This window comes from Heterostelium album, assembly GCF_000004825.1.
Source record: "Heterostelium album PN500 unplaced genomic scaffold PPL_scaffold2, whole genome shotgun sequence".
Classification (NCBI taxonomy): domain Eukaryota; phylum Evosea; class Eumycetozoa; order Acytosteliales; family Acytosteliaceae; genus Heterostelium; species Heterostelium album.
The window spans coordinates 1,069,630-1,083,240 of NW_008805064.1; the positions used below are offsets into that span (position 1 = coordinate 1,069,630).

The 13,611-nt window shown below is 38.5% G+C and overlaps 3 protein-coding genes across 3 annotated transcripts; 1 reads left to right on the forward strand and 2 right to left on the reverse strand.

The window, feature by feature from the left end:
• Positions 1 to 2,193: 2,193 nt before the first annotated feature.
• mhcA (myosin II heavy chain) lies at positions 2,194 to 8,719 on the forward strand (the record flags this gene model as incomplete). The annotated part of the gene is made up of 3 exons (XM_020572745.1): positions 2,194 to 2,541; positions 2,635 to 2,841; positions 2,927 to 8,719. 3 exons carry the CDS (start codon positions 2,194 to 2,196, stop codon positions 8,717 to 8,719), a joined length of 6,348 nt encoding a protein of 2,115 aa, XP_020436862.1.
• A 242-nt stretch (positions 8,720 to 8,961) lies between these two features.
• Positions 8,962 to 10,608, reverse strand: PPL_01743 (L-type lectin-domain containing protein; the record flags this gene model as incomplete). Its single annotated transcript, XM_020572746.1, has 1 exon — positions 8,962 to 10,608. One exon carries the CDS (start codon positions 10,606 to 10,608, stop codon positions 8,962 to 8,964), a length of 1,647 nt encoding a protein of 548 aa, XP_020436863.1.
• Positions 10,609 to 10,770: 162 nt separating this feature from the next.
• Positions 10,771 to 13,522, reverse strand: PPL_01744 (mitochondrial matrix Mmp37 family protein; the record flags this gene model as incomplete). The annotated part of the gene is made up of 5 exons (XM_020572747.1): positions 10,771 to 11,448; positions 11,516 to 11,939; positions 12,470 to 12,510; positions 12,595 to 13,215; positions 13,289 to 13,522. 5 exons carry the CDS (start codon positions 13,520 to 13,522, stop codon positions 10,771 to 10,773), a joined length of 1,998 nt encoding a protein of 665 aa, XP_020436864.1.
• Positions 13,523 to 13,611: the final 89 nt, after the last annotated feature.

Here is a 13,611-nt window from a genome sequence, read left to right on the forward strand (position 1 = left end):
TTAATTGTTTTTAATTATTAATAATTGATTTTAAAAATTATACATATATGTAATTTATATGTTTATGTTTTTGTTTTTTATTTTATTTTATTTTAGTACATGTTAAAAAAATATATTTTAAAAAATACCAACAACAACAATGGTTGGTTAGATGGTTGTCATTTGAACAAAATTCACGCATAATTCCTTTTTTTTTGAGAAACAAGAGGGTTAGATACAAACTCATATGTGTGTGTGTGATTTCAAAAAACTGAAAACGACATGAGGGAATTCATTTTTTTTTAACACACCGAAAAATAAACATTCTAACATCACCAACTGTTTGTTCTATCTAAAAATATTTTATAGAATTATAACTCTGTTTCTGTTCTTGTAATGTTGATCCAATCCTTTAAATCTTGAGTTCTACCAATATTTTTATCTCTTATGACTCTTATTTTATTTTCCTTCATGTTATTAATGAAAAAATATTATGTTTATTTTTAAGAAGTAATTGAATAACTCACTTCATCAAGTGAAATTGATATTCAACAATAGGAAAGAGAAAAAAAAAAATAATCGTTTTTTAGACTACCAACAAACTCAACTTATTAAACTTTGGTTACAAAAAAAAAAAAATTTACTTATTCACACAACAAAACAAAAAAAAAAAAAAAAAAATCTAGATGTTCTTTCTTATATTAAATAATATAATTTATCATATTCTTATAATAATATCTCTCCATTAATTGATTTTCGAAAATACTAAAATTAGACAATGAAAAAAAAAATCAAAATCATTCTGATGTTGATGGTGTGATTAATTGTGCCACACTCACTTAATCGTCAGGTTTTTTTTCGCAGGACTGGTTTTTTTTTTGAAAAAAAGGTGGAGTCAAAATTTGAAGGAAAATAAAAATTCAAAAAAAAAATATTCAAACCCAATAAACTAACCAATGGCTAAAATTTCAAATAATTTTTTGTTTTGATGGAGAAATTGCACAATTTTACCAAGCAGTTATGAATGGTCAACGATTTTTTGGTTTTTTTTTTGTAAAAAAATTAAAAGTTTTAATTTTTTTTTTTTAGATTTTGCCTGCAGAAAAGATTGCACATAAATTTTCAGAGAGCTGCATTGTTTCAAACATTCATTTCTTTACACCAACAACCAATATAACATTCAAATCTATACACATATAATCGAACAACCTTCATCTCTATATATTTCTTGAAGAGTTTCTTTTATTTTGTTTTGTTTGTTTCTTATTTATATATCTATATTCATTCCTGGTTGTAATATTAAAAACATTATTTAACTTGTATTCCTAATTAAAATTTGTAATTGTAAGTATTAACTAATTTTTATTTTATATCATTAAATAATTCATTCCAATATAATAATAACAATCATAATAATAATAACAACTTCACATTCACTCATTCATTACAACATTAAAATTCAATCTATCAAATATTTATATATGTAATGGATTGATATATCTATGATTGATTGATTGTTATTGATTTTACAAAATACCCATTTTTCAAACAAAAATAAAACAACCCATTCCACACACTCTAACATTATAAATTCAAACAAACTATAAATCAAATAAAACACACAACTATAAAATCAAATAACCCTCATCCAAATTCAAAAAAAAATAATTTAAAAAACCCATTTTTCAAAACAATGGGTAAGTTTTTTTATTTTTTTTTATAAAAGATGTTGAACAGGAAAGGAGCGTGTGTGTTAATGCAAAGTGGTATTGATCAACAATAGATTTGTTTATTTATTTCTAATTAAATTTGAAAATAATATTATATCTATATTTAATTTTAATTAAATCAATCAATTATCCAATCCCTCAACTGATTTACTTAAATTATAAATTGAAAACCAGCTGGCTATCTATCCAATTTATTTTCATATTATTTTGTTTTGTTTTTTTTTTTAGATTGTCATAGCAAATACAAAAAGATTGCTAGTTATTTGTAGTAATACAAATATTTATATTTTATATATCCAATAATCAATTCTTCTTGCCCTTCTTTGTTTGTTTTATCAATTAATTAAAATGTATATGGAATGAATTTGATACATTGTTATTATTTTTAGTTGTTTTTTCAAATACTAACTTTCTTTTCTTTTTTTCTTTCCTATTTTAGTTTAAATTTGTAAAAAAAAAAAAAAAGTAATCGTAACATTACAAAATGAATCCAATCAACGATCGTAAATCTGACTATTGGAAGTATCTCAAGATTAGACAAGGTGAGTCCGATCTCTTCAAGATCGCTGCCTCTGACAAGAGATACATCTGGTACAACCCAGATCCAAAGGAGCGTGACACCTACGACTGCGCTGAAATCGTCCGTGAGACCGCTGACTCCTTCGTCTTCAAGACCACCGCCGGTGAGGAGCGTACCGTCAAGAAGGACGATGCCAACCAACGTAATCCAGTCAAGTTCGACGGTGTTGAGGATATGTCTGAATTGTCATACCTCAATGAGCCAGCTGTCTTCCACAACATGCGTGTAAGATACAATCAAGATTTGATCTACGTAAGTATCTTTTTAAAACAACAACAACAACAACAATTCAAAACAAACAAATAGATATCCTAATATTGTATTTTAAATCAATCAATATAACAGACTTACTCTGGTCTTTTCTTGGTAGTCGTCAATCCATTCAAGAGAATTCCAATCTATACCCCAGAGATGGTCGATCTCTTCAAGGGTAGAAGAAGAAACGAAGTTGCTCCACATATCTTTGCCATCTCCGATGGTGCTTACAGATCTATGTTGGACGACCGTCAAAATCAATCACTTCTCATTACTGGTGAGTCTGGTGCCGGTAAGGTAATGTATCAATCAACTGAGAAAAATCATTTTAGAAACATTCAAAAACAATATATTAATAATCGAAATAACTATATATATATAGACTGAGAATACCAAGAAGGTAATCCAATATTTGGCAGCTGTTGCTGGTAGAACTGCCAATGGTGCCGGTGTTTTGGAACAACAAATTCTCCAAGCCAATCCAATTTTGGAAGCTTTCGGTAATGCCAAGACCACCCGTAACAACAACTCTTCGCGTTTCGGTAAGTTCATTGAAATCCAATTCAACAGTGCCGGTTTCATCTGTGGTGCCTCCATCCAATCCTACTTGTTGGAGAAGTCTCGTGTCACTTTCCAAGCTGAGACCGAGCGTAACTACCACATCTTCTACCAATTGTTGGCCGGTGCCACCTCTGACGAGAAGAAGCAATTGTTCTTGTCCGGTCCAGAGAACTACCAGTATCTCAACCAATCCGGTTGCACTGACATCAAGGGTGTCTCTGACCTCGAGGAGTACAAGGCAACTCGTAACGCCATGACCATCATGGGATTCTCGAACGACGAGCAATTGTCGATCATGAAGGTCATCGCCGCCGTCTTGCACTTGGGTAACGTCAAGTTCGAGAAGGGATCCGGTGAAGGTGCCCTCCTCAAGGACAAGACCTCGCTCAACCACGTCGCCACCGTCCTCCAAGTCAACCCAGCCACTTTGGAGAAGGCTTTGATCGAGCCACGTATCCTTGCCGGTCGTGACTTGGTCGCCACCCACTTGAACCCAGAGAAAGCATCGTCCTCAAGAGATGCCTTGGTCAAGGCATTGTACGGTCGTCTCTTCCTCTGGTTGGTCAAGAAGATCAATCAAGTCCTCTGTCAAGAGCGTAAGGCCTACTTCATTGGTGTCCTCGATATTTCCGGTTTCGAAATCTTCAAGGTCAACTCATTCGAGCAATTGTGTATCAATTACACCAATGAGAAACTCCAACAGTTCTTCAATCATCATATGTTCAAGTTGGAGCAAGAGGAGTACTTGCGTGAGAAGATCAACTGGACTTTCATCGATTTCGGTTTGGATTCACAAGCTACCATCGATCTCATTGATGCCCGTCAACCACCAGGTTTGCTCGCCTTGTTGGACGAACAATCTGTCTTCCCAAATGCCACCGACGCCACCCTCATCGGAAAGTTCCACTCTCACTTCTCCAAGAAGCATCCAAAATACGAAGAACCACGTTTCTCCAAGACCGAATTCGGTGTTACCCATTATGCCGGTCAAGTCATGTACGAGATCTCCGATTGGCTCGAGAAGAACAAGGATCCACTTCAACAAGATTTGGAGCTTTGCTTCAAGGAGTCTGGTGACCAATTGGTATTGAAGTTGTTCAACGACCCAGCTATCGCTTCGCGTGCCAAGAAGGGTGCCAACTTTATCACCGTCGCCGCTTCCTACAAGGAGCAATTGTCCAGTTTGATGGCCACCTTGGAGACCACCAATCCACATTTCGTTCGTTGTATCATTCCAAACAACAAGCAATTGCCAGGTAAGCTCGAAGATCACGTCGTCCTCGACCAATTGCGTTGCAATGGTGTGCTCGAAGGTATCCGTATCACCCGTAAAGGTTTCCCCAATCGTATCATCTACTCTGACTTTGTCAAGCGTTACTACTTGCTCGCCCCCAACGTTCCACGTGATGCTGAGGACGTCCAAAAGGCTACCCTAGCCGTTTTGAAGCACTTGAACATCGAGGAGGAGCAATACCGTTTCGGTCTCACCAAGATCTTCTTCCGTGCCGGTCAACTCGCCCGTATCGAAGAGGCTCGTGAGATGCGTATCTCTGAGATCATCAAGTCGATCCAAGCTGCCGCCCGTGGTTGGATCGCCCGTAAGGCTTACAAGACCGCTCGTGAGCACACTGTCAGCGCACGTATCATTCAACAGAACTTGCGTGCCTACTTGGAGTTCAAGAACTGGCCATGGTGGAAGTTATTCTCCAAGGCTCGTCCATTATTGAAGAGAAGAAACTTCGAGAAGGAGATCAAGGAGAAGGAGAGAGAGATCGGAGAGTTGAAGAACACTTTGTCCGAGACATCCTCTGCCAAGGATCGTTTGGAGAAGTCGTTGCGTGATACCGAGTCATCGGTCCACGACTTGCAACGTCAATTGAAGTCCGAAAAGGAAGCTCTCAAGAATCTCTACGACTCCAAGGACGCTTTGGAGTCTGAGAAGCGTGAACTTCAAATCCGTGTCGACGATATCGAGATGGAGTTGGACGAGAAGAAGGCTCAAATCGAGAATCTCCAAGCCCAAAAGAAGAACGCCGAAGACAAGGTTCGTGATTTGGAGGAGGAACTTGCTGAGGAGCAAAAGTTGCGTGCCGGTCTCGAGAAACTCAAGAAGAAGTACGAAGAGGAGGTCGACGAATTGAAGAAGTTGAACGACGGTCAACAAGACACCATCACTCGTCTCGAGAAGATCAAGTCCGATCTTCAAAAGGAGGTTGAGGAGCTCACTGATTCCATCTCCTCAGAGTCCAAGGACAAGGGTGCTCTTGAAAAGGCACGTGTTCGTCTCGTCGGTGAGATCGAAGATCTCAACGCCAAGCTCGACGCCGAGACCAAGGACAAGAACGACTTGCTCCGTCAAAAGAAGAAGCTCGAGGACGAGTTGGCTCAAGTCACCGAACAACTCGCTCAAGAGACCGCTGCCAAGATCGCCCAAGAGAACGCCAACAAGAAGCTCCAAGGTGAATACACCGAGCTCAACGAGAAGTTCAACAACGAAGTCTCGGCCAAGAACAATTTGGAGAAGACCAAGAAGACTTTGGAGGGACAATTGGCTTCAGTCAGCAACGAGCTCGCCGAAGAACAAAAGAACCGTGACTCACTCGACAAGAAGAAGAAGGCTCTCGAACAGATGTTGGACGAGATGAAGGATCAATTGGAGTCGACCGGTGGTGAGAAGAAGTCGTTGTACGACTTGAAGGTAAAGCAAGAGCAAGACTTGGAGGCTTTGAGAAACCAAATCTCCGAGTTGCAATCGACCATCGCCAAGCTCGAGAAGGCAAAGGCTGCCCTCGAAGGTGAAGTCGCCCGTCTCCAAGGTGAGTTGGAAGCTGAACAACTCGCCAAGGCCAACCTCGAGAAGACCAAGAAGAAGGTCGAGGCCGAACTCGAAGACACCAAGGCCAACTTGGTTCAAGAACAAAACAGCAAGCAAGCTCTCGACAAGACCCGTAAGAAGTTGGAGCAAGACTTGGCTGAAGTTCGTCAACAACTCGAAGAATCTAACAACGGTAAATCGTCATCCGATTCCACCAACAAACAACTCGAAGGTCAAATCTCTGACTTGAAGGTTGAAATCGACCAAGAATCCAAGGCCAAGCAAGCTCTCGACAAGAAGCGTTTGGCTCTCGAATCCGAACTCAAGTTTGTCAACGAACAACTTGAGGAGGAGAAGAAGAAGGTCGAAGCTGGTGAGCGTCGTAAGGTCGACTTGGAGAAGGAAGTCTCACAACTCAAGGAGCAAATCGACGAGGAAGCCAACGCCAAGAAGGCTGTCTCCGAAGCCAAGTCCAAGAAGGAACAAGAGTTGGACGAAGTCAAGCGTCAATTCGCCGATATCGTATCGTCGCGTGACAAGGCTGCCGAGCAAGTCAAATCGCTCCAAGCCAAGAACGACGAGTACAAGAACACCGCCGACGAAGCCGAAGGAAACATGGAGCGTGCTGAACGTGCCAAGAAGAAGGCCGAGTACGAGCTCGAGGAAGCCAACAAGTCACTCGAAGAGGAGGCTGCCAAGCGTGCCAAGATCGAGAAGGCTCTCAAGAAGGCTGAAGCCGACTTCCGTGCTGCCCGTCAAGAAGCCGACGACCAAAAGGCTATCTCATCCGACCAATACGTCCAATTGAAGCGTCTCAACGAGGAGTTGTCCGAGTTGCGTTCCATTTTGGAGGAGTCTGACGACCGTGCCAACAACGCCGTCAAGTCCAAGAAGGCTGCCGAAACCCAATTGGAGTCATTGAAGGACGAGTTGGAAGCTGCCAACATTGCCAAGTCCAAGGCTGAGAAGAAGCAAAAGGATGCTGAAGTCCGTGTTGTCGAACTCGAAGAGATGTTGGAGGACAAGTCCGGTTCCGTCAACGTCGAGCAAATCAGAAAGAAGGATGCTGAAATCGACGATTTGCGTGCTCGTTTGGATCGTGAGACCGACTCTCGTGTCAAGGCTGAGGAGGACAAGAAGAACACTCGTAAGACATTCTCTGATCTCGAAGCCAAGGTTGAGGAAGCCGATCGTAACTCTGCTGCCATCGACCGTCAAAAGAAGAAGTTGGAGAGCGATATCATCGACTTGAAGACTCAACTCGACACTGAATCCAAGGCTCGTTCCAAGGCTGAGAAGGCCAAGAAGAAGCTCGAGCAAACCCTCGCTGAGAAGCGTGCTGCCGAGGAAGGTTCCTCACGTGCTGCCGACGAGGAGCTCCGTAAGCAAGTCTGGGCTGAAGTCGACGATCTCCGTGGTCAACTCGATACTGAGCGTTCCGCATTGAATGCCGCCGAGAAGAAGAACAAATCCTTGTTGGCCGAGATCGATGAGATCAAGGAACAATGGGAGGAGTCCATTCTCGCCAAGGACAAGCATGTCAAGGCCAAGAGATTGCTCGAAGTCGAATTGGAAGAGCTCAAGGCTTCACTCGAAGAAGAAGAGGAAGCTCGTGGTGAATTGGAGGACATCAAGCGTCGTAAGGATCTCGAGGTTGAGGAGTACAAGAAGAAGTACGAGACTGAACTCGAAACCGCCACCCAAGCTGAGGAGTCACGTAAGAAGTTGGCCGAAGAGTTGGATGCCATCAAGAAGACCCTCGACGAGGAGAAGAAGGCCCGTAACGAAGCTGAGCGTGCCAAGAAGAGACTCGAGTCTGAGAACGAAGACTACTTGGCTCGTTTGGATGCTGAGGTCAAGAACAGATCACGTGCCGAGAAGGACAAGAAGAAGTACGAGAAGGACTTGCGTGAGACCAAGGGTAAACTCAACGACGAGGCTGCCACCAAGACTCAAACCGAAATCGGTGCTGCCAAGCTCGAAGAGGTCATCGAAGACTTCAAGTCCAAGTTGGACGCCGCCGATGCCGCTCGTCAACAACTCGAAAAGTCCAAGAAGGCTCTCGAAGGTCAAATCGACGACTTGCGTGCCCAAATCGACGACGAAGGTAAGGTCAAGATGAGACTCGAGAAGGAGAAGCGTGCCCTCGAGGGAGAACTCGAAGACCTCCGTGAGCAAGTCGACGACGCCGAAGAGTCCAGATCCGAAGCCGAGAATGCCAAGCGTCTCCAAGACCTCGACCTCGAAGAAGCCCGTCGTAACCTCCAAAAGGAGATCGACGCCAAGGAGTCTGCTGAGGATGCCAAGAACAACCTCCAACGTGAGCTCATCGAAGTCAAGGGACGTCTCGAGGAGGAGATGATCGCCCGTACCAACTCTGACCGTTCACGTAAGAGATTGGACAGCGAGATCGATGCTTTGACCGCTCAAGTCGACGCCGAACAAAAGGCCAAGAACAAGGCATTGAAGGACGTCAAGAAGGTCGAGACCGAATTGAAGGAGATCAAGAAGAAGTACGGAGAAGTCGAGAAGACCTTGACCAAGGACGGTCTTACCGCCGAGAAACTCGAATCCGACTTGCGTAAGGCCAAGAAGGATCACTCCGACGAACAACAATCCCGTCTCTCACTCGAAACCGAAATCCGTAAGTTGCAATCCGATATCGTTTTGCTCAAGGATTCCATTGAGAAGGCTCAACGTGATCACGAGAAGACCAAGAGAGAATTGGAGTCCGAGTCACAATCCAAGCAAGAAATCCAAAGAAAGATGGCCGATTTCTTCTCTGGTCTCAAGGCTTAAATAACCTAAGAACCAACCAAATGATAATATTCTTAAAATAAATATGATACAAATTTGAATATTATTCAAACAAACAAAAACAATCAATCTTTTTTGTTAATTTAATAGTTTGGTTTACATTGAAATAGTTATAATAACTAATACAAAAAAAAAAAAAAAAAAAAAAAAAAAGAAATTTGTAAATTCTAGCACGATCTAGATGTAAATGAGTATTTATTTAAGTATGTTTATTGTATGACAAATTATAATCTATAAATTTCAAATTGTTCTACAAAATGATATTGAGATGCATCTCCTGTTGACGCGGTGAATCCAACATAGGCCAAATTATTTTCCAGTCCTATGAATTCAGATAGATTGAAATCTTCATCTGTTGCAATCGATTTATTATCTATGAATACTTCAAGTACTCCAGCTGCTTCACTGTATCTAACGACCACATCAAGAGATCTACCATCGTTCATCGGTCGAATATCTTCATAGCTCAATGAGGATTCGAATAGAGAGGTATTTGGTTCAGTTCCATCTGAATGAATCGATACATGACTATCGTTTTCATCACAATCTTCGTTGTAATAGGTATCGAATTCGATGGCAAGAGAGTTGGGAATTCCGGAATATCCAAGGTTTCCACCGACCTGTTTCATATCGATGTGATTGGCACCCTCTGGAGCGTTGTGAATAACAAACGCCATACCATCGGCGCCACCTCCATCGATTCTAATTTTGAATCTACAAAAGAAACCTGCACCAATGTTCAATCGGTTTCTACTCCAACATACGCCAACTTGGCTTCTATATGGACCAGTCAACATCAGTGAGCCGGCCAACCATTGAGCATTGCCAAGTGCTATCATATGACTTGGGTGTAGATATATCAATGGTAGAAAACTCTTGATGTATCTCCTCAGAACGATGTTTCTTACTAAACATTTCTTTATCAATTGGTTTCTAGATGATGGTTTACTGTGATCTTGATCTTGTTCATCGGTTGTCTGCTCAACTGCTACTTCTGAGACTTGAGTTTGAGGTTCACTCGACTCTGAGGACAATTGAATATTATCCAGCAATATGATAGAACCTTGAGTGCTCCTTGCAACAATACCGAAATAACTAAATAGATGGTCTACTTGGTTGTTTATCTCTTTGAAATTAAAAGGCAAATGAGTCAACAAGTTGCCATTAAAGTTCACTGAGATTGACAAACTCTCGTGATTGAACATTATTACGAATGAATTATTCTGGCCAGTGGGTGCGAATAGAGATTTCGGAAGTTCAGTATTGAAAAGATTCTCTTTGCTTTTGAGATTATGCACTCTGATGAATAGTCTATAATCTTCATATGACTTTGATAGTTCGACAGCTAGAGTGTGAACAACATTGGCAAAACCATATTGATATTGATCATCGCTTGTTAGATCTGACATTACACTATGCATTACAAAGGATAGAGAGTTATTACCAGTCAAATTAAATTTAGAGACATCAAAAGAATAACTAAATCTAAATCCTTGGTTGATGATAGTATCGGTTCGGATGTAATCTCTAAACCATATGGATTTCGCAACGATTGGAAACATGTTACCAAAACATTCATTATTAAAATTTAAATTCAATGATGAATTCGATTCATTCCATTTAGATTGATGACAAACACCGAATGAATTTTGATGAGAAAGTTGTTGATTGAAATACTGAGGAGTATGAAAGTTCTTTTGACCAAACTCTTTAAAGTAATCGAAAAACTTGATCTTTCCATCATCAAAGATTGATTTCACCACTTCGCTATTTATAATACTTGTATAATTGCTATTATTATTTTCATACTTTTTTATTTTGATATCATTGTTATTATTACTATTATTAGTTCTTATCTTTTTTCTAGCCATGTTTATAAAATCGTAATATTTCAAAAGAAAATAAATAATCTGGTTGAGGGATAAAATAAAATGTGGATGAGGGAAAAACAACTAACTGTGTTTTTTTCTAAGTAATTTTTACTAAAGTTCCAACTGAAATTTTTTAACCATGGTTTAAATTTTAACCCTTTTTTATTTCTTTGATTTCAACTTTCTATAAATATATTCAACAGATTTAAATAGACCTGCTGTTAATACACCTTTGGCGGATTGGTTAAAACTACTGCTTCCAACAATCTTGGAGATCGATTGTCTTACTTGGTCCGCAGATACAGTTGGCTCGTTGTTTAGTTTTACATTCTTTCTCAGATTGTTCAATACATCGGATCTTATCTTTGGTGGTAGTAACGATGCCATTTCAAAGTAATCCAATTGAGTCGATGCCAATTGCGTGAAATGGTATTGATTATCGCTTTCAGAGTAATCGATCTTTAGGTAACTTGCGAAATTCTTTTTAATCAACGGCATGTAGATTGCTCGCATCGACTCGATGTTGTTCACCACTATGTTATGAATCTTATTGGGATTCTCGCCGCCTTTCATTCTGATGTCACCCATGTAGGAGATCGATGATATCTGGTGGAGCAATTGGTATTCGCTGAATTGCTTCGGTAGCATCATCAACGCACATGTAATTGCGAATGTCTGATTCTTTGAGCTGTTGACCGAGTGCATTTCACTGAGAGCATCTTGCTCACACACTGGCAAGTCTAAAATCGGTTTCATCATTCTACCAGATATATAAAGGCTATCCCAATTCTTCAAATCATCTAATAAATCGTTATATTCAATGACTCCATATTTATATCTCTAGAATGTTGAAAATATTAATATTAAATATTTATCTTTCTTTTCCAAATATATATTAAGTACTTACAATACCATTATAATTTAATAATGTATTATAATATACTTTTGCAGCCATCTTTTGTACGGTGGTAACAGTTGATTCACCAAAGTAAGCGAGGAATGAATAGTGATCAAAGTTTTGCTTTATATTCTCTTTGTGCCACTGTTCAGAGTTCTCCACTGCAAACACCAGATCGATCATCGGTTGCTTATTACTATTTGATTCGTATCCTTTTTGTGAGATCACACCAGATCCATATGCAAATCCATATTTTATCTTTGGGAATTGTGATAGAATCTTTTTTATCTTTATATTTACATCATCGTCTTGAGCTGCACTTTTGATATCACCATTGCTATTGTTGTTATTTCTATTAATTGTACAATAATGATAGCCACTACTACTATTTCTATTTATATTATATGTAATGTTTGCAATCAAAAATAATCTACTTTTGTTAAAAGATATTAACTTATTTGTATTTATACATTGTGTGATCATTCTTTTGGTTCGATTTTCGCTTTTAGAAAAAAAATCAGATTAACTAATTTGATCTTCCAATTAAAGTGCACTGAAGAATCTATTTTTTTTTTTGATTTAGCTGTTTTTTTTTTATTATTTTAAATTTTGTTTTATTAGTTATATGTTTATTTGTTTATATGAGAAGAAGTAGCCATTAAAATACAGCACTTTGAAACCTTTTTATCAACAACCTTCGCGAACAACACTACAATTGCAACAGAAATAGATATATAGTCAAGTGTTTTCTCGAGATCATTGTAAAGCCATTAAAACCCACGGGAAATCTGATTTCCTGGCTACTTCTTATCATATAAACAAAATAAATATAATAAATAGAATTTAAATTATTAGTTTTATTGTTATTCCAATATTTGAATCATTTAAATCAATTCAGAAACAGCTGTTATAAATCTTTTTATATTATCATCGTTGTCCAATAAATATAGTGACGGTTCAAACAGTTCACATTCACTTAAACATAATCTACCTTTATATCTCAACTAAAAATATTATATGAATTAAAGTATTATTATTATTATTAGTGTATTGGGGTATTAAATAATCAAGATATTAATAACACTTACCATATCAACTCTAGCGAATAAAAGATTTCCTTTAGTTTTAGATATATAATTTACAATGTTGGATGCCAATTGAATTTCAGAATCAAGGGGATTCGTGTTTGGAAGAATGACACCACCGAAATTCTCTTGGACACGGAAATCTTGTGATGCCGGACGTTTCACACAGGCGTGTGAGAATTTCTTGTTGAAGAACAAGAATGAATCTTCGCCATCGGTCTGAATAGTCCCTACAAACGGTTGAATGATCATATCAAACTCTGCCAAATACTTTCTAAACTCCAAGTCCATCTCCTGGCAATTGTCTAGATTGAATCTGAATGTACCGTATGCATCTGCACTTACAGCCGGTTTCATCACGTATTCGCTTTGATCCCTATCGAATTTACCAGCTTCAACACCTTGTTTAACGTATTCCTTCAGCGACAAGACTGAATCAGATGTTTGGCTGTCGCTCTTCACTATTATACTGGGAACTATTTCAAATCCATTCTCCTCCAACTCCAAAAGATATTGTTTATTCCAATTCCAACGAATTACACTACTGTCATTCAATATCTTTATTTTCAATGAATCTATTCTATCCAACCATTTCTTAAACTCTTCAAATTTTCCTACGTAATCCTTTTTTGTTTTCAAAAAGTTTGTTTGTGTTAGTTTCATTTCATTTTATTTTTCATATATTACAATATAATACCCAAGTAGATCTAATTATTAATAAAGTAAATTGTTCCCAATCGACAGTTTCATCAGTCCAAGAAACTATTTGACATTGTTGTTCGAATTTATCAAACAATTGCTTGAGCATTGACTTATCATCTTTCGAACCTTCAGGGTGTCTTTCACATGTTACTATTCCAATTTTAATATTCTTTTTAGAAATATCTCTTTCTGATTCGTCTGCCGTACTACTATTTTGTTCAATTGTCATTATTATTATTATATTATTATTCTTTTTGTAGTTTAAAAATGTTTTTGATTACATAAAACCGATTCATAAAAAAAAACAAAAAAATTAAG